General features: G+C 37.6%; 1 protein-coding gene across 11 annotated transcripts in view; it reads right to left on the bottom strand.

Annotated features, from left to right (window-relative positions):
• Positions 1-27,808, bottom strand: part of TANC1 (tetratricopeptide repeat, ankyrin repeat and coiled-coil containing 1) — a 185,063-nt gene that overhangs the window by 60,740 nt on the left and 96,515 nt on the right. For 6 of the 11 annotated variants that reach the window (XM_039328411.1, XM_039328409.1, XM_039328413.1 and 3 more), the window contains 4 exons: positions 20,897-21,097; positions 8,575-8,679; positions 3,759-3,889; positions 2,190-2,379 (listed from right to left, as the gene is read on the bottom strand). In XM_039328411.1, coding sequence (XP_039184345.1) covers positions 2,190-2,379; positions 3,759-3,889; positions 8,575-8,679; positions 20,897-21,097 — 627 coding nt within the window. Of the gene's footprint in view, positions 1-2,189; positions 2,380-3,758; positions 3,890-8,574; positions 8,680-8,904; positions 9,083-20,896; positions 21,098-27,808 lie in introns of those variants that run through there. The other 5 variants (XM_039328414.1, XM_039328415.1, XM_039328416.1 and 2 more) reach the window with 2 other exon arrangements.

Here is a 27,808-nt window from a genome sequence, read left to right as displayed (position 1 = left end):
GACTGGCAAGCGCCCACATGTGCATAGCTCCATTTACACAAGCTACGTGCACATGTGACTGCCACTCACGCAAGTGGGGATGAGCATGCACGCTCACTCGTTCACCCATTTCCATGGCACAGTTGCAAACAACTCACAGTCCGCTGGCCCAGAGGTTGGAGACCTGTTTTAGACTTCTGCTTATAGAGCTACATCATTGGTCCCTTTAGGTTAGTAACAACTGGACAATGATGAGCACTATATATCCAAGATTTTGCACACAAGCCTCGACTATACCTAGGTAACACTACTGAACCATTCACTCATCATCCCCACAACGCAGATACTGCAAATCCTCTGCACTCTGCTACAGTAACAGGTTTGTGAATACGATAGTCCTCGACTTACAACAGTTCATTTAGTGACCATTCAAAATTACAACGGCACTGAAAAAAGGGACTTATGACCTTTTCCACACTTACACCGTTGCAGCATCCCCGTGGCCATGGGATCAAAATTCAGATGCTTGGCAACAGACTCATATTTATGGCAGCTGCAGTGTCCCAGGGTTATGTGATCCCTTTTTGCGACCTTCTGAGTTGCAGAGTCAATGAGGAAGCCAGATTCACTTAATAACTATGTTACTAACAACTGCAGCGACTCATTTAAGAGCTGTGGCAAGAAAAGTTGTAAAATGGGGCAGAACTCACTTAACGATTGTCTTGTTTAGCAAGAGAAATTTTGGGGTCAATTGTAATCGTAAGTCAAGGATTACCTGTATATATAGACGGTAAGGAAAATGACCTTGAGAGAAATATGCAGAAATCACTATCTAGACCAGGGGTAGGCAACCTTGGCTCTTTTATGATTCGTGGACTTCAACTCCCAGAATTCCTGAGCTTCTGGGAGTTGAAGTCCACGAGTCATAAAAGAGCCAAGGTTGCCTACCCCTGGTCTATTCTAGACAGAAGTGGTTCAAACATTTTTCAAATCCAGAATAATAACATTTGTGAAGAGCTCAGGCAGACACTTCCCTAATTCATTGGAACTGCTAGCAGCAGCAGCAGCAACAGCAGGAGGAAGAGGAGGAGGAAGTAGCACAGTGCAATCAGACTTGCATGATTTTGTTATTACAGGCAATCTCAATAAAAATAGTTTTAGCCTTCTTCTGGAGTTGATTTCCTGGCCTGGTCTATCTAGTAGGCCTCATTATATATCTCTAATGATAGAATGAGAATCTTTCCATAAAGACCTTCTTGCTTTTGTTATTAAGGACCAAAGTAAGAAAGAATACAATATCAAAAATATAAGAGCCAGTCTGGTCTAGCAGTCAAAGCACGAGGCTAGAAAGCAAGAGACCATGAGTTCAAATCCTGCCTTTGCCATGAATGCCAACTGAGTGACATTGGGCCAGTCATTCCCAGCCCAACCCTCCTCACAGGGTTGTTGTTGTGAGGAAAATAGGAGGAGGAGGTTGGGTTGGATATATTTACCACCCTGAATTACTTGTGAAAATAATAAAGGTGGAATATAAATGAAATTAATGAATGAACGAATGAATGAAAACATACCTAGTTTTAGCTAAGTGGTCAACTTGCTTCAAATATATGATGCTACCAGTAGTGTAATAAGCATCTTAAAGGAATGAGGGTGAGGGAAACTTCTTTAAAACTACCACCGGATTGGTCAGAATTGTCCTTGAATTCCAAATGAGATTCAGGGACAAAGTCAACTTTGAAGATACTTTAACAAGATCATAGTGGTACTGAAATCTGAAGAAGGGACTTTGAAATTCGTAAATCAAGTTATTAACTACCACATCATAGCAACATTATCTTTCTTTCTATAGCAAAACTGCCATCTTTCCCACCCAACGTACTATACCTCTGAAAATCACAACCTTGTAATAAATGAAGTCAGGTTTCCAGCTCCTTCTAGCCCAATAAGGGTTGTAAGTAAATAGAACATAATTAAAGATCTAAAAAAATAGTCAAAAGAATCCTGGAGAATGACATAGTTTTGAATGAAAGATCACTTTACATTTTTTTTAAAGAAATTGGAGCCAAGCACTATCAGGAATTAAGAAAAGAAAGCTTCAAGCTTCAGCTCTGTTTTCTTTGCGGCAGATAGCCTTTACAGACACACAAAAAAAGCAAGCTGCAAAAGAGACAGCCAGAAGCCACTGCATTAGTAGGAATTAAACTGCTTACCTATAATTCCACTGTCCTTGCTTTCCAATGTGGAGCTTGGGCTGCTAATGGTCCCACAGGGACTACTTTTGTTGGCTGCTGTTTTGTCAGCACAGCTATTCAGAGTAGAGCAGGGACTATCGGTGCTAGGAGACGTAGTGCTGCTCGTTAGTGTAGAACAGGGACTGACTCCTTGACTAGCTACTGTGCACTATAAAATGAATGAAACAAGGAATTAACAAACATAGCACAATCAATACACAAAGAGAACAGTTCATATTCAGCAGGGGGAGGAAAAAAACTGCACAGACATACAAAGTTCCCTCGGACGTTTCTCAGAATGATCTGTTGAATCCTTTTTAAGAGAGTTAGTACGGCCATGACCACATAAGAAGTTGTATCAACTTATGGACCTTTGACACTCTAGGCCAGAACTGTAAAGGATTTTCTAAAATATTGGTGGAAAATTATCTTGCTAAAAGCCAGCAATGTAAACCCCAACTATTGGGTTTTCAGGATGAAGGGAAAATGCAGGTTATATTCCATTAGCTTTTTTTTAAAAAAACCAGAAGGATATAGAAGATCTTATTTAAAATCATTTAGTCATAACTGATTATAGGTTTAGAATGAAACAGATTAATAAACCACTTTATTTAGTTAGACAGAGGTCCCATCCTTTAAATATTTTGTAGAAGATTTTCCTATATCGTGCTAAACAATAAATCTGTCTAATTGAAAAAACATTTAATTCAATATACACAGAGTTCATAGGCAAAGTAACTATGTATGTTGCACTGTAAAGAAAAAAAAATCATCATCTTCAGTTGCATCATGACCCAGAACTGATTTCCAAATGTCAGACAAAAATTGTAGAGTTAATTTTTCTGCCAGGAGAGAATTTCATTTAGCTTTTCACAGATCCAGCAAGTCAAGTATCCTACATACCCTGCTTCATTGTGACTCAGACAAAAGAGGGGTAAGATTTTTAAAAATATTTTCTATGGCAAGTAGTTTGAATCATCTGAATTAAAAATAATTACTCAATAATAATTCTATGTGGGTATCTTGAAATAGTGTTTCTGTAGAAAAAGCAAAGAAAAATACCAATAAATATATCAGTTGTTTATCACAGGTAGGACACAACTGAGCCCAAAGTTTCTGTTGCTAAGGGAGACATTTGTTAAGTGAGTTTTGCCCCATTTTACGACTTTTCTTGCCACAGTTGTTAAGGGAATCACTACAGTTGTTAATAACACTGCTGTTAAGTGACACTGGCTTCCCCATTGACTTTGCTTGTCAGAAGGTCACAAAAGGGGATCACGTGACCCCAGGAGATTGCGACCATCATAAATATGAGTCACCTGCCAAGTGTCTGAATTTTGATCCCATGACCCTGGGGATGCTGCAATGGTCGTAAGTGTGGGAAACGGTCATAAGTCACTGTTTTCAGTGCCGTTATAACTTTGAGCGGTCACTAAACGAACTGTGTTAAGTTCGAGGACTTCCTGTAGTTATTTGTTTTGACATATTTACATGTTTTGGTGAAATATTTTGAAAGCAAGTAATACGTAGCATCTTTCATTCGCATACCATAGTTTCATGTTTTTCTTCTGCAGAGATGTGGGCAGAAGCTGGAAGCCCTTCTCCCAGTAAAAACCCAAGTCTTGTCATCAGTTCCTGAGCTGCTGGTGAACAGCTTGATTCCTTCTCTGACTTTGCTTCTGTTCAAAAAGAGGTAAATTCAAGGGAACAAAAAAGATTAATTATATATTCACTTCAAATGAATGTGGCTTCCAGCATAAAGGCAAATGATGAAGTTTAAACAAGTTATTATCAACAATTTTTATTTTGTCATATTCTAACAAAACTCCATTAAAGAAAGCACCTTTATTTTCCTTTTATTAAATGGAACTCCCCATATAAAGGGACACCCTAGCACACCTTTTTCTGAAATTGAAGAATTAAATTAGGTGTAAATACTACTGCAATCTGCAACTAAATTATTTCAGTTTTGCATCCAACCTGAGTTTTTAGAATAGAGAGTGCCTTTCTCTTTCACCCATAAGTAGAATCTGAAGGTGCTATTTTTTCCATGAATGAAAACACAAAAATGCACAGATTATGTCTGTAAAAGTTATGTGGTCATACACGAGTCTCTTTTATGTACATGTGTGCCTATGTGGATGTACAGTATGTGTCTACACACCTACACCTATATTTTTATGGAAATTAATAGCAACTTCTTAAAATGATTTAGACCAGTGTTTCCCAAACTTGACAATTTTAAGGCATGAGGACTTCAACTCCCAGAATTCCACAGTCAGCAAATTCCAAAGCACCTGAAGGCAGGACAAGAAGCAACGGGTGGAAACTAATCAAGGAGAGAAGCAACCTAGAACTAAGGAGAAACTTCCTGACAGTGAGAACAATTAATCAGTGGAACAGCTTGCCTCCAGAAGCAGTAAATGCTCCAACACTGGAAGTTTTTAAGAAGAGACTGGACAGCCATTTGTCCGAAATGGTGTAGGGTTTCCTGCCCGAGCAGGGGGTTGGACTAGATGACCTCCAAGGTCCCTTCCAACTTTACTACTACTATTATTATTATTATTATTATTATTATTAAATCTATGATAATACTTCATGACTGATCATATGAAACAATTCAGTTAGCAGCTATGCTATCAATCAAAATAGCTTCAGGCTTGCTTCCTAGATGTTATATTTGCTAAATTTCTGTTAAATAAATATATTTAACAAATAAAGTTGTTTTGTGTTTTAAATTGCATTAAAACTCCATGAGTAAACAAGAATGGTTATTTTAGAAGAGTATTGCCTTTTTAATTCTTGCAATCAAATAAATATTCTAGCATACTTATCCTCCCATATACAGAACAAATAATCAGAAAATTAATCAGACTTGCCTCCAGACATTGTGGGTGCTCCAACACTGGAGATTTTTAAGAAGAGATTGGACAACCATTTGACTAAAATGGTATAGAGTTTCCTGCCTGAGCAGGGGATTGGACTAGAAGACCTCCAAGGTCCCTTCCAACTTTTGAATAGAATCAATAGCTGGAAAGGAGGTATTTAAATGGAAGAAACATTCTCACCCATAGCTGATACATAATCCACTTTCTTCCATTGTATCTTTGTTTCTTTATATGAAGGTATAGACAAAAATTCCAACCAGAATGTGTCATATCAGTATTGATTAGCCTGGAGTAGCCCCACAGCAAGTAAATTTAACAAATAAGTGACATGATAAAAGATAAAACAATCTTAATAACAATACAATTTTAAATGATGTCTATTTACAGGACAACGTTCTAAAGCAAGAATCCACATGCTTCAGTTTTACTTGGCAATTCATTTTCTTCTAAGAAAAAAAATATATGATTTGCTCTGCAGAAGTATCTTGCAACTAGCTACTCCAGAAAGTGAGATTTGTCTATTTCTCAGCATTCTCTGTCATGTACATCACAGTTTCGCTTGGTTCTATCCAAGGTAAATTCTTATAATCATGCCAGCTACATCTCCAGAGACCTTTTCATCAGCTACAGAAGCTAAGGGAATCTTCATGTCCAAATACAGTTAATTCTGAATCCCAGATGCTCAAGACAAGAAGGGGAATGCTCTTGTCATCATATAACACTTGCAAGCTTTGTACATAGATTTAGCAGCTGTTTGCTGTTGGAATCATGATATAGGAGATCGAGACAAAAAAAAAACTACCTACAGCAGTAACCTGATTACAAGAAAAAGACAATGTTTAATCCACACAACACACAATTCCTATGACCACATTTTGCTGTCGTCACTGTAGTTGACACTACAAAAAAAGCAACTTTGTGAGACAGAGATTCAAATAACTTGCCCAAAGCCATATTCTGGGAAGTCAACATCACACTGACTAAGTTTACTCAACTCACTAAAACACAGTTTGTTTAATCAGGACTTTTCAATAATTACTAGTTTCTCATATCATATTAAAACAAGACAAGACAAACTTAATGTATTGTATGAACAAATGCTTTGTCTTCTTCTCTAATGTATTAACTTTTCTTTCAACCTTTTTTTTAATACCTTGTTTCAAGTATCTTTTTCATGGACGAATGTTTTGTGAAAAGTAGAGGATGAAGTAAAAGGCCTAATCTAGAATTGAAAATATATACATTTAGAAAGCCTTCTTTTTACAATTAATGATGCTGCCAGAGCTTTCCTAACTAGAGAAAATCCAATTTAATTCCTCATCAGAGACAAATCAAATTTCTCTGAATTCCATTCAATCCTATGTTAGGTCATTTATCCCACCTATTAAATTTGCCAAAGATTCAAGATGCTTAAATCAAAATATTGCATTTTAATTATTATTTGCCCACAATTATGAGCCAAAGCACCTCCACTCCAACCAGCTCCACAATCCTTTACCCAGCAGATTGCACAAGCACAGTGCTCCTGGGACAAGCAGACAAACTTTCTCCAAATTAGAATTGGCTTTTCCTAGCTAAAATAAACAAACTGAGTAGGTAGGCATTAGAACAAACACCTAATAAAGACTTGTATGGATCTGATCTGAGAATGCTTTTATAACGTAACGAAAGTTAAAAGATATAATCTTACCATGTCTGTGAGATATGCCATGGCATTCATATAATGCCTGCTATGCCAAAAATCTTACTTAGCAATGGCTTTGCTATTTGAGTCCATTCATCAAGATCCTTTCTCAAAAAATTGTGATTATTATAGCAATCTTTACATGATAATAAACAATGCGGAATAATAGTCAAAACCAATGCAAATAATGTAGACAAAAAGGTCCACAGATGCATCTGTGATTTCTTCTACCTACCTTATCAAATATTAGACCTTATTTTATTTTTTGTCTGAATTTGTTATTTTAATATATTAAGTATAAATAATATATGTTACATACAGACTAGTGATCATGTGGCAGAGAGATATCCTGTCATATATGACTGATAGGGTGGAAATTTAAATCAACAAACTAGCAAAATTAATAAGGGTGGAGATTTAAATCAACAAACTAGCAAAATTAATGCATTTCTTCAGGTTTATACGATGTTCTTTAGTCACTTTTCTGGATTACAAGCCCTAGGTCTTCTCTGTCGAATAAACAGAACTAGTAATAAATAGGACATTGGAGATGATCAAAGAATTCTTTTGCACTATTAATTACAATCTTTCTTCTACAAAAAAGATGTTACCTTTGGATCAACAAAACTGCCAATCCTTCCCAGCCACTGCATGCACATCTGATAGAATAAAGGAATGAGCATAGCATTTTGAAGGAAAGATCCTCAAAAACAATATAACTGTCAAAACATTTTTGGCTTGACATCTATGACAGCATTAATATGCATAAAACCATAATTGGAAATTATAATAGTAAATTGTTTTAGTTCTCCATTAATATCCTGAATCTATGGAAAAAAACTGGAGGCATAAACACTATTTATGTTATAGAAATTAGCTTTGCTATACCCAGGGCTTTTTTTCTCATAGAACACCCAGAACGGAGTTCCACCACCTTTTTTGGATGGAACTTTGTCGAGTAGGCAAGGTAGGTTGTATGACGTGTGAGTTCCAGCACCTTTTTTTTTCCTTTTTTTTTTTTAGAAAAAAAGCCCTGGCTATACCCATAGGAGAATCAGGGCCATAGTACATTTCTCATTGAGGAAGGGAGGGGAGGTGGGAGAGGTGGGAGAACAGGCAGACAAAGCTTTTAATTCTACTAGAAAAATCTATGCTTCAAATAGCAAGAGGTTTTGAGAGTTCAAGCTCAAGAAAAACAAGGAGATAACTTATTTAACTAAGATGTTATATACTGATTTTACTGATGTCAACCAGGCTGTGAATCTGAAATATAATGCTGAAGATGAAATGCTTACTATATTACAAATACTTATAGAGCATTTTCTTGTAATTTCTCACTGACATTCACTGAAACTGCACCCTGTTATGCCGTGGTCAAATTTAATGAACATGGAACTTTTCAAGAATACCAATTAACTCCAGGGTCAGGCTGTTACTAGTCTTGCTGACACAGTCATCTATTGTTATTGCTGTCCGATTTTAGCAAGCTTTTCATTGCTGTGGCATGGCATAAGTGGAACACTCTTATTTGGGAAAAAAAAAAAAAACCCTGAAAGCAAGTTCAGAAACTTAACTCCAAACAAGCCTCTCACATTAAAAGTGACCCCCCCCCAACCATCAGCCTAAATTTTGCTTGAAGATTCTGTACACATCATTCCTGAATGTCAAGCAACCAAACCACAGCATATATTCACCAATGCAAAGCCCGTAAAACGTTCATCACCGTTTCCCTTTCAAGGCAACATCCAGCCATTTAGTCAAAAGGAAACAATTCCAAAATACACATGCTTACCATTCTGGTTAGGTTCTGCTGGCTCCAGTACTTTTCTCATTGGAACGACAACTGTATCTGAAGGTATGCGAGGACTTTCCACATACTTGGGCTTCCTAACCGGACCTGAAATGCAAAAATACTTACTATTACCTTTTGTAATATTTTTTTTCCCAAAGGGAATACAGATTTCAGAAGACATAATCAGAATACACTAAAAGCAGAAGTTCATCACGCAACTACTGTCCTCGACATATACTACAGTAATTACAGCAATCTCTCTCATACTTCCACTTGTGCAGCCTGTTGTCAGGGGGGAAAGCAGCAACAGAAAGCTGTATTTAGGCTCACTTTTTGGAATGTAAACTCTTCTGTAGAACAAAAGCAGATTCCTAGCTGTGATGCCCCTGAAGCAGCCTCCAGCATATATAAAGAGAGTGGCGCTGACATGATCAAAAGCCACACAAGCATCAGCACTGGTCTCTGGAGGCAAAATCCCTATTTTTCACCTCAGTTGGAAGATAACCCTTGTTTATAAGAATAATCTTTGAAACTAGGAGGCAATGATTACAAAGGCAGCTTGCAGCATTAGCACTCTTAATACCCCTATCTATAGCTTTATATTACTGAGTAGGGTATTTTTGGCCAAGTCGATGACGCACAAAAGTCAGTGATGAGAGGAAGTAAAAGAGAAAAAAAAATATCCATTTGGCAGCTCTCTCAATATTTTCATTTTAAAAGAGACCTACAACAATTTGCCAATGAATAGCTAGGTTAAGCCAAAGCATAATCCGTATTTCACAAACATGTCTTTCACTTGGGTCCATGTGGAGGTAACTGTTCATCAAACAGATATCATCAAATGTAGTAAAAAAAAAAAGGCCAAAGTACTTTCATTAGGATATTTAAATTATTGATGACAATGTACTTTACCAAATGCAACAATTGCTGGAAACATTAAAGGAACAACAGAATTTGTAGTCACAATGAAAATACTGCCATCTAAAGCTTCTTTAGAGAAAGGCTTTCAGTACTGAGGCAATAGCTTCAATCTGGGCTATCCTACGTTCTCACTGCAATCTTGTCATCCTACCCTCCCACCCTACAACTGAATTATTATTAGAAATAAGATCCACAGGAGCATCGACAGCCACCATCCCCACTGCATTTTCACTGCTGCAACCAATCACAATTTGCACCATTGCCATTGACTGAAACAGTACTCATGAAGAAATGCCACATACTGCAGCCACCAATATTCATCATTTCATCACAGCTTCCAGGTGTAGCTCCCGCTACTGTGTAGAATGTCCAAGAATGCAAACATATGGAACAGAATCCTCCTTCCACCATAGAATTCTATAGTCCATCAGCCAATAAGCAACAACTCTTGTATTGCGGATGTATAGGTGTTTAGCTAATGGGAATAAGTGTCGAATTATTTGCATTAAAATGGACATATGACACCATAAGCAGAAGCTCACCAAAAGAAAGCAATTACTACCACATTGTGTAATGGATGAATTTTCAATTTTGTTTTACAATCTTCATGTGAAGGGTACCAAAGTAACTTACGTTTGAAATAAGAGCTAAAGTCCAATTCTCTTCTTCAAGAACAGACACTGCTTGCAACTGTTCAAACTGCTATTTAGCTATCTCAGCAGTAGCACCTAGCTATAATCCCTGTTTCCTCAGAAAGAATGTGATTTTTGTTCTAAATAAATTCTATATCCCCGCTTTACAATAGTCTTAACAAGTAAGCTTGGTTATTAAGCCCAAGAATTTTTTTTCTCAAATTAGGCCAATCAAACATTTTCTTACTTGTCAATATCAGTAAGAAATGCACTGTAAAAATAATATTCTTACTTGTATGAAAAGAGCATCCAATTTCCAATAGCTGCCCAAGTTATTAACTGTTACATCTTCCGTGCTTAACTGAACTGGGATCAATTAATAAATATATATCAAGCAACCAATCAAAAGACAATCACAATCAATTTTATCACAACTGAAGTGAAGAATGAAATTCCACTATCTTCAATGGAACTTTCCTCTTATAAATCTATTCACGCTTGCAGCTTAGACTCTACTATCTAACATGAAATGATGCAGGTTATACCCTTTTTATGTAATCATACTTTTTTCACGTGTTTAAGGCTGAAGCCTTAAGAATTACCTTGAAAAGATATGTATTTCAAAATATAGGTGGTCCTTGAGTTACGACATAATTGAGCCCAAAATCTCTGTTGCTAAGTGAGAAGATAAGTGAATTTTGCCCCATTATATGTCTTTTCTTGCCACAGTTGTTAAGTGAATCATTGCAATTGTTAAATTAGCAACACGATTATTAAGTGAATTTGACTTCCCCATTGACTTTGCTTGTCAGAAGGTCATAAAAGGGGGATCACATAATCCCAGGATGCTGCAACCGTCATAAATATGAGTCAGTTGCCAAGCGTTTGAATTTTGATCACATGACTATGGGGATGCTGGAATGGTTATAAATGTGAAAAACGGTCATATGTCACTTTTTTCAGTGCCGCTGTAACTTTGAGTAGTCACTAAATGAACTGTTGTAAGTCAATGTTTATCTGTACAAGCCATTCAGAGTGAGAAAACCTTATCCTAGACCAGGGGTAGGCAACCTTGGCTCTTTTATGACTTGTGGACTTCAACCTCCAGAATTCCTGAGCCAGCATGGCTCAGCTTAGAAACCTCTCCCTTTCCCCTCAGCATGGCTGGCTCAGGAATTCTGGGAGTTGAGGTCCACGAGCCATAAAAGAGCCAAGGTTGCCTAGCCCTGCCCTAGACTTAGAAGGACCAGTAATTAAAACAAAAGGCCACAAGAAGCAGTTTTGTTTTTTAACTGAAGATATATTGAAAGTATAGTTAACATATATAAAACTAGATAAGAGTCAAGTATATTAAAAATATATTGATTTTGTATATATATTCACATACCTAGAAAGTTCTATGTTGCACTAGAGTCTGATCAGAAAGCAGTCTAACAGCTCTAACATCTCACTACTTTCATGATTAAAAGCTGTATTTTGTGAACAAAAAGGTATAGTTTGCATGTCTTTAATTATCTATTTTGTTTCTTTAAAAGTTCTTTTAGGAGGTATTTTTATAAAAAAAATAAAATCAGCAAAGTGTTTATTGACTTAATTTCAATTCCTTGCAGTTCTACCTAATTGCATTATTTTTTTTTTATTTCATAGTTAATTTATAGTGATCCTGGATTTTTGAAGCCAAATGGCCTTACTATTAGGAAGAGGCAAGATGCCAATACAGTAGGATTATTCTTAAACCTAACCATATTTTCACTGGGTAACTTTTCCACTACATTCAACAATAAACCACCCACAGCTTCAATATCTCAACTAATAACATCCTTTCCTGAGGGATGGGAGAACTAAAAAAAGGAGTATTGTTGCTTATTTTGGATGTATCAGAGAGTAAGGTTGGCTATGTGCAAAAGGCTAATTCAAAAGTTCCATCTTCTTAATAGACCCTGTACAGCATAAAAATACAAGATAGGGAAAAAAGAATTTTACTAATGGGAGAATGCAAAACATTGAATACAAGCATTTCAAATTCCAAATACCCTAGTTCAGCTGTGAAGTAGCCTATTTTGAATGCAAAATATGTCGCCTTGAACATTTGAACAATATTGTTTCAAGTAGGGAAACACTTCAGCTCAACACCTCCAAAATGTTCAAAATATCCAATTTGCATAAGAGGTAGAGAATTGTGTATTTGAGATGCAACGTTTCAAGTTTAAGATGGTTCAGTCTGAAATGTTTGGCACAATCATGACTTTGCTTCCAGGGCCTCAAGTGGATTTTCAAATTAAATTATTCATAATTGTCCTTATTCTGAATTTACTGGAAGATTGTTTTCTTTACAGTATTGTCTCTGGGTCATAAACTGCTGTTTTTTTAAAAAATGGCACACACTTTTAAATTTCAGTAATATACCATGCTTGAACTCATACCAACCCCATGTGTAAAATAAAAATAGTTTTTATTCTGTACTTCATCTTGGCAGTCAATCAAGTTCATATTAAAAAGTTGCAGCCTACTCTTTTCTTCCACCTAATAGTAACTAATCTAAACATGGCAATATTTATTTTCTTACACACAGAAGTAGCAAAAAGATGTAGGCCAATGACAGTAACTTTAAAATGAGCTCCACCAGAAGTAACTTAAGTCGCAAAGATCTGAAACATAAAAAACATCCACACCTGTTTGTTGGGATCCAGAACAGTTACTCAACCCTTCCCCCTTTTGAACTAGAGTAGAGGACCAAACCTTTTGGGCACCAGGGACCAGTTACGTGGAGAGAGGTTTTTCAATGGAATGGAGGGGGCATGGTTTTGCGTGCTGCCTGCATCCTAGTTTTTGCAGCCCAACTGTTGGCATGCCATGACCCAGTACTGGTCCATGGACCGGGGGTTGGGGACCCCTGAACTAGAGGAATAGCAACTGAGGGATGTCCTCAGTTACTCAGCTATACTGAGGAAGGGAAAATAAGAAAGTTCCTTCAGCCTCTGATAAAAAGAAACACTGTAAGAAGCTGGAGGGTTTAGGACAGTGGTTCTCAACCTGTGGGTCGGGACCCCATTTGGGATCGAACGACCATTTCACGGGGGTCACCAAACAACGCAGTCTGCCATTTTTTTCCCCTTTTCTTTAGCTGTGCTACTCCCTTTTATTCTATTGGCTTTTGAAAGCCAATAGAATAGACTCTCTTGAATAGAGTCTAATTCTATTGGCTTTCAAAAGCCAATAGGAATTGTCCAGGCTGTCTCTGCCCTGCTGAGCCTGCCAAAAGTCCCATTCTGCAAATGGTGCTGCACCAGTTGAGTAGTCCTCGACTTACGACCGGTTGAGTAGTCCTCAACTTACGACTGGTTGGGGGTCGCGGCATTAAAAAGGTTGAGAACCAATGGTTTAGGACAACTTGCTGCGACCAACTCAACATGGGCAACTCGCCATGGGAGAACTTGCTACAGCCAACTCATCATGGGACAATTCACCACGGACAACTTGCCAGGTTACAAATGGTATGACCCCAGGATACTCCAACTGTCATAAATACATGCCAATTGCCACCCTCCAAAAAATTTTGACCATGACCATGGGGATGCTGTAACGGTTGTAAGTGTGAATCACCATTATAAGTCATTTTTTTTCAGTGCCACTATAACTTCAAACAGGCACCAAACGAATGGTTGTAAGTCAAGGACTACCTGTAGTTTTTTAGCACTGATCAAGAGGCAACACTCAAGCGACAGAAAATTGTCTGTGTTTAAATGAGCTTTTGTTGTTGCTCTCCTGAGGTTCTTATGGAATCCCAGGGTTCCATAGGTCACAGCTTGAGAACCTTGGTTTAAATCATTAAACTAAATCCTGTAGACCGGTACCTTAAATCAGGATTTAAACTATTTTTATATAAATCAACTCCACCCTGGCTTTCAAATACATTTCTTTTACAATACAGTATACTCGGTATCAATAAATGAACTAAGACCATTAATAGTAAACATTACATCCCTCTTAAATGATTTTTAAGTGAGCCCAAGTACATTATTTTAAAACTTGTCTGGTCTGCTCATCATGGCCTTTCAGAATTTTGAAATATGCTTAGCAAAATGATTCAATAAGCTTTCTACATTCAATACGAGGGATATGCAGAAGAAAAAGACTTTTATAAATCTAAAAATCAAGGATTTTAATATAAATCTAAAAATATTTAAACATAAAAATACCAGTAGAGGGTGCTACTTTGATATGTTTTTTGTTCATAAATAAAAGCAGCAAGACCAAATGAAAATGGAGTAACCCTAATATTCATAATTTAACATTCATACCACATCCTTTCAAAAGACAAGTCCTTTCTGTTCTTTAGTGCCAAGTAATGCTATAATTAGATACAGTAAACTAGAACATGAGAGGACAACCATTTAGAATCTGGATTAGAGTAATAAACAAAAGAGGGTAAAATTAACATTACAGACTGAAAAGATCCTAAGCCTCCGTCTGACGAAGCTTCCTTCCAAATTTTCATTATTGTAGGAACAATGGAAACTTATTGCTGAAATCATCATAGACCAGACATCACAGCAATGTTTAAAACAAACAAACAAAAGCTGCAGACGATTGTCATGAACTTCTAACCACAAATTTAAGGGCAAACCCTGGCAAATGAAAACTTTAGAAGTATTCAGAACAATACAGCTGTTATGGGAAAATATAAAGCTTTCAAAATCAGTCAACATTGCCTTCAAAAAATCTTAATTTACTTTCCATCTGCTAAAAATGCCATATAAAGAAGAGCTGTAGAACCAATGTTCATCCCAAAACAAAAAAAATAAGTATTTAGATCATCTTGCCAATGAATTGGCATAATTTGGTTGGCCAAAAAGAAATAGCACAGACAAAATACAATAGAAATAGAACTACAGGAAACACTGAAGCAAATGTGAATCTATCAGTATCCAATTTCATTGCAGCTATGAATTCTTGTTGAGAGAATATTAAACACATAAAATATTAAACACATAAAACACAGCATGTTTGACTTCATGCATGTTTGAATGAAACACTTTAAAGTGGCATTATAAGCATTATCTCACAGTTTTGGAAACTGCAAATGAGAAAGGTGAGAGTAAAGAGGAAGCTGTGCCCCTCCCTCATTTGACCTACTATTTCCTACATTCTCACTGTTGCTACTCCTGAATATCCCTTGAATTGCTGATCCTTTTACTCTATGTTGCATTATTTCCTTTGTCCTTCTCTTCATCAATTATTCCTTTTCTTCAGCCACCCAGAAATTGTTCTAGTGTTGTCCACATGGTGTCACCAATTACTATGTTTAATATTTGTCTTTTCGTTCTTCACTTGCATCCTATCAAATGTTTGAACACGTACATATACATCTTGGTACCTCCACAGGCAATGTATAAATAGAAAATCAATTAACTTATTGTCGACCACACAGTATGAATAAAATGAGTAACAATAGATGCCTGAGTTAATTATTCAAAATTGTGATCTATCACTATATTTATGTGTTTTTGTGCATATGGAAAGGTAACTTCCAATATGGAAAGATAACTCCCAAATTACTGGTTATTTCTATATGTGATAAGCCACGTACCTTAACTTACTAAATCACAATATGAATTCTTACATAGAGGTAACTATTGCAGGTCAGGTTTAAGTCAGACTTTGTTCACTTGTTTAAGAATGGCTTGTTGGGAGTACAATTAAACAAGTTTAAGTATAGATGTCACAGAAAACATTTATTCACCTGCTGTAGGAGAAGAACAGGCAGAACTGGAGGATGGAGTTAAATGTGTCATCGGTTCAGAGTCATTGCAATGCCACATGAAACCCAAGTCCAGCCCCCTTTGAATTCCAGTGACCCTTATCTAGCACCAATTCAGAACTGACCATTAGTTGATTCTTGAGTATAGGCTTCAATAAATAATTTCTGCTGCAACCTACAGGAATAATCCTGATTCTTTGCGACTGACACCTGCTCAAATGCTTAAGGAGTTTTGTTACTCACGTTATATCATTATTATGAGTCACTGATAATGAAGTTTTCAGCATTCAAAACAACATGTTAAGTAATTTAAAGTGAACACACTATAGTACCGTGTTTCCCCGAAAATAAGCTTGGGTCTTATATTTATTTTTAGTCCAAAAGACCTATTAGAGCTTATTTTGGGGGGATGTCTTATTTTATTGCCCTCCAAGCAGCAGGTGGAGCAGAGGCGTGGGGAGGGCACATAGCAGGCTGAGAGCACAGGGGCCACAGCGTGGCTCAGCCTGCTAAACCTCACTTTGCTAAATCGGCAGAACTTCAGCACATAGCTTGTATCAGGCTGAAGAGGAGCCCTCCTGTAAACCAATCACCAAACCGAGCAGAGCCCTCCAATAAGCCAAAAACAAACAGGCAGTGCTTCCTTCTCCAGTCAACCTCCTGCTGAAAAGCCCAACCAAGCAAAACATCAGAGCCATTGTAAACTTCTAATGTATACTTTTATTGAGCAGAATCAAACCAGCAGGGTCAAAGGAAAGCTAGCTCCAAGGAAATGGCGGGAAGTTAATTAAAAGAATGAAACTTCTTCCACTCCTCTCTGACAATACAGGTCACATTGTCCAATACATCTTCTAGTAGTTACTATGAGAACAAACTTTAGTTTGCCAAAACAATTCTTCAGCAGCTTCGGGTCTCACTTTGATAAGGACATCTGTAGGTTGAAAGCTCTCTCCCTTTCCTCCCCCCCACCCCGTTGCCAAGTTAGAATCACGCTGCGGTCCTAAAGGCGGTAGGGTTCATAGCTTGACATCTCCTTTCAGAGTGGGGCGTGTTCTGCTGCTGAGAAAATAAATGAGCAAAACTTTTGCAGTGCAATGAACTTGCAGCGTCGAGATGCCACACATGGCAATTGAAACTCACCCAGCTGCTGCCTCAAAGCCATGCTTGTAGACCCTCTGCAAGAAAACAGTCCCAGAGAAGAACTGACGAGAAAGAAAGCCTGCCCCTCATGGGTGGAAATAGGTAAATGAGGAGGTGGTAGTTGAAGTAAAGGGATGGGGTTAGGACTGCATGCTGGGAAGGCATGGAGAGAACTGAATCGCTGAGGCTTTGAGGCAGAAGTGAAAAGAAGCAAGGGGGAGCTTGGGCCATGCTGAAGGAAAAGGGGAATGATCCCTGAAGTAGACCTGCTAATATTCTAGTCAAGGGACACTGTAAAAGCTGAAACCACATCCACTGGCCACCTTGCACTAAATGGCTTTGGTGCAATAATAGTATCTTCTACCTCGTTTGTACCATGCAAAACTCCATAGTTCCTATGCCTCCCCTCTGTGCCTCTGCCTGTTGCTGTGCCACCAGGGTGAGGCGAGACAGACAGCGGGGTGGGAGTGGTACCATGCCACAGCTCCTGCACACTTCTAACCTGGTCCTCCAGCTAGCTTGCTGCCTGCTGCCCCACCCGCACTGGCCCTGGCAAGCAGGAAGGGCAGAAAGCCCCCATCCCAAAGAGGCAGCCTGGACTCCCTGCCCCACCCAAGCCCAGCCCCGGAGCTGCCCCACATAGCCCGAGAGGGTTGGCGAGGTTCCTTCTGTAGATCAGGCCCTGGCGCCCATCCTGGTCTCACCCGCCTCTGCCAGAGACTCCTGGATCCCCACAGCCCTGCCCGGGTTCCACCAAGCACCCCCAATGCAAACAATGTCAAGCTGACTACCACCACCCCATGGCAACCACAATGCTGGGGCTTATTTTTGGGACAGGGCTTATATTACAAGCATCCTGAAAAATCATGCTAGGGCTTATTTTCTGGTTGGGTCATATTTTCAGGAAAACATTGCAATTGGTCTGGCATGGGAATATATTGATGCATATGCAGCTGATAATTCACATTTTTACTATTTTAAAATGTTTCTAATATTTTTAACTGTAATATATTTTTGAATTGTAATCTGCCCAGAGTCGTTGACTTAGATGGGCAGCCATAGAAACTGAATAAATAAATTTAAAAAAATCATTTTCTTTCACTATGTAACAAAATGAAATTAAACTTCCAAACATAATCTCGGTAAAGCCTCCATAGTTTTCCAAATTGTCTCTGGATTGTAATTTTAAAGTAACTCAAATGTTTAATAATTACACTGGACATTTGTTTGTTAATTATTATTTCATTTATAACAAATTTGAACTCTTAATATTTGTCTGGATGCCACCTATTTTTTCATTCTGATAATTACGATGCCAATATTCATCTCAAAATAAAATTAAGCTTCTTAATCCCAAAAGCATTAAGCACTAATATTGGATCACCTGACTAGGTGCTTTGTTTATTTACTAAATATTCTTTTGGATATGTTCAGGAGTTAACTATAATCAAGCTGATATATCTTTCTGTAAAAGTCAGAACAAAATTGGATGTAATGGGAATGTAATGGAAATATTTTCTATTGTTACTAGGAAAAAGAGATTTTAAAAAGAAACCTACAGTTGGCTCCATAACAGTGTATCAACCAAAATAAACTCCAGCTGTATTTTTAAAATATACTAAATTTTTAAGGCAAAACTATTTTTAAATTAAGTTCCTGGATGACAATAATATTTAATTTTAATAGCTTACATAGGAAATCAATTAAAGCTTCCTTGGTGCTTGTATGAGAAAGAGCAGTACTTACACTAATGTATAAAAATGAAAAAATGGGAGAAATTACATATCAAGTTTCTATGGGTGCTTCTCTCTTGTTATATATGAAGCATTGGCTACCCCTTACACCAGGGGTGTCAAACTGCTGGCCTGCAGGCTGGACGCATAACGCGGAAGCCATGCCCATCCCATTGCCAGCAATGGCAAAACAGTCCTGATATGTTGTGCGACGTCATGTAACATTGCGAATTTGACACGTCTACCTTACACTGACAAATAAAGTGTTCAAAGAAGGATCATTTAGAATAAACAAAAACTAAAGATAAAAAGCACCTGGCAAACTACTGCAGACGCCTAGAACTCTAGCCTAGCAACATCAAAATGATGTTACTATACTGGACTGAGTCCAATATATTGATAAAAAGGAAGTTAATAAATACACCTTACTGAGGAAGATATGTATACAAACATTCTATTTATTGTTACAAATAAATCTTTCAAGACTTGTTCTTTCCAAACCAAACAGTTCTTCTCCATTTTCCGAATCATATTTAACTTGACAAGTAATTTATAAATCAGACACAATCTAGGCACAGCAATATAGTCCCAATTTTGCTGTATTGAGTGTTCATGTTTTCTAAAATCTGTTATGAAATAAGAGTTTTAGCAAAGTAATATAGCCGGATTCTCCCTCCCGAAAAATCAAAGTAAATATGCAAGATTCATTTTTTAATGATTTCACACTTATTTTACAAAGACACAATCTGACACACTTATAGCTAATTTTACCAAATACATTTCTAATTACATCAACAAGTTACAAAAAGCCTTTCAGCAGCATTCTCTATGTCACTGGGCTCTTATAACTATATTTTCCTGTCCATCCCTCATTCTATTACCTTAAATATTCTTTTCAACTTTTTCCCATATCTTTAAGCATGTAAGTGTGCAGAACAGATGAGCTAACACATTTGTACCACATTGTGAGGGTGCTACTCAGTCATATATATTGAACATTGCTTTGCCCTAGGAAAAGAACATGGAGATATTTTTCACCCAATTTATTAATCATTTTTTAAAGATGAAAAAGTTAAACACTGCTTCAGGTATTAATATGGCATGGAGAAACAAAGCCATCTGTTTTTCTATTTATTTGTGGAATTAGTGACAAAGTTTTAGTTACCAAATAAGGGAACACAGTGAAAAATAAGATGCATATCCGAACTTAGCAGATGGTTCAGAAGTGATGAAAAACATTTTCATAAATAAATAAATAAGGTCAATCAGGACCAAGAATAGCTTTTAGACCCTTTTGGAGAAGGAGTCAAGATCTTACTAGCAACAGCCTCAGAAAATTCCAAGCTGCCCAAGTAGACCAAGGAAACTGAGCAAGCAAGCATGGATTTGAGATAATGAACTATCTTTGATAACTGACCAATCAGGAGCTTTATACCTGTCCTCAAAAGGTCTTATAAAGATCACCCAATAGGCAGTCAAAATTTAGGAGGAGTAACAATTGCAAAGCCCAGTTTCTTCCTTTTTATCACCTTATCTGATTCTATATTCAGATTTCCAATTGGACCAGCCATATAATTAGAGCCTACAACATGTGGGGAAAAAAATCTTGGTATTCTGAAAGGTAATACCAATTTTTATGCTTAGGGAATTACTTTTTAGTTGTAAAATTAAATCAATTTTAATTTTATATGTACCTTTTTATAGTTCAGCATCCAACGTGCAGCACTGAACCCAAGTAGACACCTCTGGCATGTAAGGTATCTATTCAAACAATAGGTGACTTCAAGAATTGGTGCTAAATGTAATAGTCAAGAACTATGGTTTGTAAACTACAACTTTTCTTTGAATGGGTTCACACATCATGCTACGCCAAAAATAAACAAAGTGCATTATGGCTTCTTCAGCTATGGTATATAAGATAAAAACTTCAGACAAGCAGTCCATCCACATATATGTGTTAAGATGTAGAGATAATTCATTTCAGGTGTTAATTCAGAGGCACAAAAAGGAGGATACCCCTAAAAATCAACATGGCAGTAATTAAGTCAGAATTAAAGGATTTGTAAAGCATGGCCATTTGGAAACTATTTTGTTAATTAAATAGTATGGAACTGCGAGTGAGTCTTTCTAGTTACCTGGAGATTTTTTGCTTACTCTTGTCTGCATCAAATAAGCATGACGAGGCAACAAAGGTGATGATGGCAAGGAGACTGAAACTCCTTTGGCCAAATTCATTCTGTAGACATCTTCAGATACAGGTTGGATGCCACTTTGAAAATCTGCACTGTGGCCAGATGTGGATATGATCTGCGGTACACTTTCTGAACATGAATCACCTAAAACAAACAGTGAAAAATTAAGCTACTTAGCAAACGAATCTCGTAAGTCCTACAAAATTGATCAGACACACATCTCTTTGATGCACTGGCAAAGCAACAGAGCAAAAATTAATTTTAGTGGCATTGGTCACAAGAGAGAACTAGAAACAGAAATAGTCAATGAACAGGACAAACTTTGCTTCACGTTCTAAGAACTAGAACAAAAAGATTACATTAGTTTGCTTTCTACTGAATTCATGTTGCTATACCAGTTTCAAAACTCTTAAATCTGAATTAGAATACACAATGTCAAAAGAAAACAACTATCCCAAGTTTTTTTGCTAGGAACTGGACCACTGCTGCTGTTCTTGTTTGTCCTGCTTAGTTGAAGAAAATATTTATTAAATTTATACAGCATCCATCTCACTCTGAAAAGCAATAGTGAGTGACATACAATGAAAATCATAAATACCAAAAGTATTAAAAACATTAAAGAAATTAAATTAAATACAAGGCAAAGATCTGTTTTCTCATAGTACAGCTGCAACATTATCTCTAGGGAGAGCCAGTTAGATGTAGTGATTAAGGCACTAGATTAGACAGACCATGACTCCTGGCCCTGCCCTTGGCATAAAGCCAACTGAGCCAGTCACTTTCTCTTAGCCCTAGGAAGCAGGGAATAGCAAACCATTTCTGAAATCTTGCAAAGAAATCTGTAAGGACTTGTCCAGGCAGTCACCAGGAGTCAATGTTGATTTGGAGGTACGCACACAAAAAATACAACTCTTCCAAACCATTAGCCCTATTGGTATTAAATAAGGAGTAATAATAAAACGAAAGATTAAAATATTAAAAGAATAACTATTAAAATTATATTAAAGAATAAAAAACTAAGATTAAGAAGCTATCGCTACATGCCGGATGTAGCATTTTAAAATTATACGCCACCGATTATTTTTACAAGAAGGTCATGGCAAGGAGACAAGCTCCTTGATCATCCTTAGTCCCAAACACTTAGAAAGAGCATCTGCGAGGCGTTTGCTGCCCTAACCTCAAAAAGAACACTTGGCTCTAAGAGCCAGTTGCCATAGGATGCCAGAACTGAAGAGAAGGATATGCTGTCTCCATTCATCATTCAAAGAACTGTTAGGAGGTGGGAAAGTTTGTTTTGTTTTATAGCAGTCTGTTGCAGAAGACCAACTATAAATCTTCAAAATAAATAGAACTTGGAAGCCTTGCAACAAAATGTTTTTCCAAATTACATCAACTCTACTTCTTTCTCTTGCCGAAATCTGCCAGTAATTCTGAGGCTGAAATCTGCCAGTAATCCCACTACATCTGGAGGGCATTGGATTGGGGAAAGCTGATCTGGTATCTTGTTGCTAGGTCTGTATATTTCATAGAATTAATGACAGAATATTCTCACAATCAGAGTCTACAGCTGCCAATTTCTAGCCACTGAATCATTAATTACATGCACACCAATAAATCAGTTAACAGTTTATATGTTTTACATCTTGAATAGTACTTTATAGTAGAAGACTTATATTAGGATGAAGTAGAGAGAGAAAACAAACTTTTTAAGAAAATTATGTAACTAATCCTCAAATACAGATATTAACAAAATTAGGCTTTTCCCACCTATTTTCAGACTCTCTGTTTAGCTTCACTTCAATCAACGAAGTTTTTAAAGTATCTTTATTAGAACTAACCAAAATAACAGAAAAATATATACAGGCTTTTTTAGTTTTCTGGTATTTTACAGTTAGGAAGGATGCTAGAAAAAATAACTGGGAACAAGATATAAAAGTCCCAAAATTGTGTTTAAGTCATAAAGTTTGCTGGGCAAAGTCAGCACAAAGCTACAGATTGTAGGCTGGGTGCTGAATCAGTATGACCTTATTTGTCCTAGTAAAGATTATGCCCAGCTATGAATACTTAATAATGTTCATCTTTATTTAAATCAGGGCATTTTTATCTGTGTTAAGAGCAACAGCTATGCAACAAGATTGAACTGTTGTCATGTGCAAGTATAGGGGGAGAAGGGAGGCTTTAAAACTCTGGCCCCAAAAATGTACATTACACAAACTTTTTTTCATTGGCCCAAGGAAGTTTCTCTGGTTCATGGCATATTCCTGTTTCTTTCAATAAAAATATTATTATAATATATGTCCTGCTTTGTTAATCAAGAGCAGCCATTATCGCAGTGTGACTACTACTACTGGTTCCATAAATTGAGATATTAATGAATACTAAAATTATGTCCCATCCTCAGCACAGCATAACTAAAAATGGGAAATCTCTATTAATCATTGTTTCCTTTTTCATCAGAACCAGGAAGTGTGATGGTTGCCAAATCTAAAAGAAAGAAAGATATTAATTTGAATGGTTTATCTGTATTATATTGAAGCTAGTAATATAGTTTCCTGCTTTAGAAAAAAAAGCGTAATTATAGCTAACTATAGAATTTCTGTGTGCATTAGGACATCCCATGCATATTTGAAATATTAAATACATCCAAGATCCTATAAAAGATAAACGGTGTGTTTTTACAATTCTTGTGGAGCCATGCTGCAGTTAAGAACATGATCTCAGACTCTAATTCAATTTTCAACTCAAACACAAATTCATTACACAGATTATCCTTTTAAAAAATGTTTAACAGTTCTATTAGACTGTGGTGTCTACGTTTGGAAAAAAGCTCACAACCTGACAAATTGTTCTTTTCACAGTTGTGTCCCTCTTTATTTGAAAGTACAGTTTTTGCCTTCAGTGTATAATTCATATGGAATTAAGAATAGTTACAAAAATATACCATAAAAATTGCAAGATTTTAGGCTGAGAAAAGTATCCAGGATGAAAGCCCTAATTAGTCATTCATACCTAGATTATTAACATTGTTTGATAAGAATGCCATTGTCCACACCCAGCTATGTCTTTGGCTGCCAGCCAGGGGATTTCCTGCAACAAAGATTTCTTCTTATCCATCTGAAGAGCTCTAGGGCAGATATAAAACATCTAAATATCCCATGCTGAATATCTGAAATCATTCCTTCATTACAATATATTTCTCTAGCGCAGTGGTTCTCAACCTGTGGGTCGGGACCCCATTTGGGGTCGAACGACCATTTAACGGGGGTCGCCAAACAAGGCCGTCTGCCATTTTTTTCCCCTTTTCTTTGGCCATGCCCCTGGCACCCAGTGATGTATAAGTGGTTGGGGGTCACCACAACATGGGGAACTGTATTATGGGGTCACGGTATTAGAAAGGTTGAGAACCACTGCTCTAGCGAGAGTCCACGTTAAGATGCTCAAGTGGTTAAAAAGGAAAATATATTTTCTATTAACATGCCAGTAAGAGTCAGGCAACATATTTTAAAGAACCAGGTAGGTTTCCATGAATCCATACAAAAAAGCACATTGAGCTGAACGATCTGAAAGTAACTATGAAGACAGGAGGAAAACATGGTTTCATAGTAAGTCATAATGTTGGTGCAATATTTAATACTAGCCACTGTACTTTATAAACCACGATTTATGGTTTAGTATGGTGTGAACCGAAGTGGTTCTGGTTTATTCAACAAATAATTATTTATTAGATTTATATTAGACATTCCTTCAGGAACTCAAGATGGTATATAAGCCTGATGAGTAAACCCAGTCCCTGTATAAAAAATTATTCCTTTTACTTGAATACTCTTATATAAGGTTTCTAGCAGCAACCCACTGAAAAATGGGGTAAACTTATCTTCCAGGATTAATATAATGCAGGGGGCAAGAATTTCATTTTTTATCACACCAATGAGAAAAATATTTTAACTTCGCGTAATTTTATTTTTGCTTTAAAAAAAGTATGTAGCTATTAATTGTGCATTTAGCTTTATGTTTAATTTACCTCAACTATCATATTAAATAATTTTAAATTTATGCAGTATACAATTCTGGAAATAACAGGAAGACAGCAAATTAAAAACTAATCTTACACTTCTATTTTTAGAGCATATCCATTACAAAAATAGTTACTTCACATCTCAAAACTATATACCAAGAATACTGATATTCACACTTCCTGGCCTTACAATCCAAAATAGTGATTAGTGAAGATTGAACAGCCGTTAATAAAAACTGATTAAAGGAATACTGTATATATTCTAGACACTAAACAGAAGACATGTTTGTCCACTTTTCCAATTATATTCTCTCTAACAGTAAAAGCTGTATTATTATAGTGCAGTGGTAAATAATTTAATTCTGTTTTCCTTAGTGTGTATCGGTACCCAGAATATCATGTTACCTCCCAGTTGGTGGGAAGCAGACAACAATACGTTGGCTTACAAGACAGTCTCTAGATCTGAGATCCTATCTTGCCTAGAATAGAATATATCCTTGGAGAAAATATGTACTTTCCTTTAGCAAATTTTCTGCATGTAGCATAGGTATGACTAAAGCGTGTAGACTAGTCTAGACCTTTTTTTAAACTTATTAAAATGTGTTATGTGAAAACCCCAATTATACAAGATATGATAGGCCACAAAGGATAGCAACAATCAGTATGTCCCCATTTGTGACAAGTATGGTCTATGGAAGATTCTGTTTTGGAATGTAAGAGGAGTTAGTAGTAAAGAACATGAATTAATTAAAAAAAGAAAAATAAATGAGTTGTGTGCAGAGTAAAACAAAGTCAAACAGAAAGAATGTAATAGATCTAATTGGTGGTTTGATTTTATGAAGTGGAACTGGTAAATACATTTTTTTAAAAGTATGTACTGATGTCATCTATGTTGTAACTGCCTAGAGTTGTCCCAAATAGCAAGATGGATGGTATGTATGTATGTATGTATGTATGTATGTATGTATGTATGTATGTATGAAATAAAATAAGGTGATCACTAGGATAAAATCATAAACACAAATGTTTAATCTACAAAACCAAGCTTTCGTCGGCCACACTACCGACATCGTCAGGGTATAAAATGCTGGATCCGGGAGTCCGTTTTTATGTGGCTGGCTGCCTCTGCACTTTGACCCTGAATCGGGTCATTGGTCCGCTCATTAGCATCGGCTGTGTAGTTCTTAAAGGGGCCGTTTCTAAAGTTGTCCTCTCCTCTTCAATTGCTGTTGTTTTCTTTGTGCATGTGTGGGTGCCTGGAGATCTGCTGTTCATCCGCTCCCAGTTGTCTCTCCCCACCCCCTCATTCATCTTAGTTTGCCTCTGTATTGCTGCGCTGTCTAGCTTGTGTGCTTCAAACTCTGTTCTTCTATTTGCCAGCCCTGTTGCTTTCCTTGCCCATGTGTAAACTCCTGGGGGTTGGTCGTCTCGTTGTTCCTGTTTCCTATCGCCCCCCCTCTCTCGCTAACAGGTGAGCTCCTGTGTGTGTTAAGGGGTTGCTAACCGGGCGTGTCTTTGGAATGGCTCCACTACTTGTTACCTCATTGCCCCCTTGGTACATATATGAGAGCGCAGAAGGTACCCATCCCGTTTGCACTCGCTATTACTCGCTTGTTCTCCCATTGATAGGGGCCATAATTCTATTGCCAAGTCATTCACAAGCCACGCCTCTGGTGCATTTCCCCCATTCTTAAGTTCTATTGCCCCTCCCCTGCATCTATAGTCATCCGGGGGGGTGTCCAGGTGCTTTTGCCTCTCATTTGCTACCTTCCTCATTAGCGGGTGTACTTGTCTGTCTGGCCAGGTGTCATCAACGGGGTATATCGGAGCTTTTCCCTTTTCCCCAGGATGTGTGTATGCCCCTCGAGGGAAGCCATCCGGTGGTACCTGTTCATTGTTCTCCTTCCCTCATCCTGACTGGATTGAGTTGTTTATGCTTTGGACGCCTGTGGGATATATTTCCCTCGTGTTTTTTCTCATCCTCCTTGCTCTTCCATGGATCTGGACATCAGCTCCTGGGGGTGGGTTGTCTGCTGGCGTTGTGTCATCCCTCCTCTCCTCTTTCATGTTTAAATGGGTTAGAGACGTCATTTTACTTGTGGGGTGTATCCCCAGTTCATCGCTCTCTCTCAGGGTTGTGATCACCTCCCCTGTCATCCCCTCTTTCTGATCTTGTACGGAGTGAGTTGGTCGCCTGTGTTTCCAATTAGCACCCCGTCCTTCCCATCCCTTTAGTATGTGATATGTTGGAGGGAGCTCTATGTGGCGATTAATGGAGTGTTTGTCTGACAGCCAGGCTTCTTTGAGGAGACAGCCTCCCTTGGTGTTATCTTGGGATATGGCCTCGACGTTGGTGAGGTCGAATCCATGGCCGTAGTCGGCCATATGAGTCCACATCTGTGAATATTGCTCTCTTCTCTTAACTGCCAGCTCATGCTCATGGACCCTGGTCTTAAGTCTCTTGGAGGTTTCACCAACATAATTGCAGGGGCAATCCTTGCAATTAATTTTATATATTACCGGGGATCTTTCTCCAGTGGGGAGTGAGTTCTTGGGGCGCATGATCTTAGCGCAGAGAGTCTGGTCTGGTCTGGTCTGGTCTGTGGGCTACCTTCACATTGAAGGGGGCTAGCAGTCTGGCCGTTGTTTCTGATACTCCGTTGATGTAAGGCAGGGTCATTCGTATGGGCTGTGTGCATGTCGCCTTGTCTTGTGCGTCAACGCGTGGTCGTTGTGGTCTGCTGTGCCATTTAATAAACTCCGTCGGATAACCGTTACATCTACATACATGGTAGAGTAACTTTTTTCATCCATTCTAGCTCTGTCCGTGTTGCAATGTG

This window comes from Crotalus tigris, unplaced genomic scaffold (assembly GCF_016545835.1).
Source record: "Crotalus tigris isolate CLP2741 ecotype Arizona unplaced genomic scaffold, ASM1654583v1 scf7180000024376.1991246, whole genome shotgun sequence".
Taxonomy (NCBI): Eukaryota; Metazoa; Chordata; class Lepidosauria; order Squamata; family Viperidae; genus Crotalus; species Crotalus tigris.
This window is presented reverse-complemented; position numbering and strand designations above follow the sequence as displayed.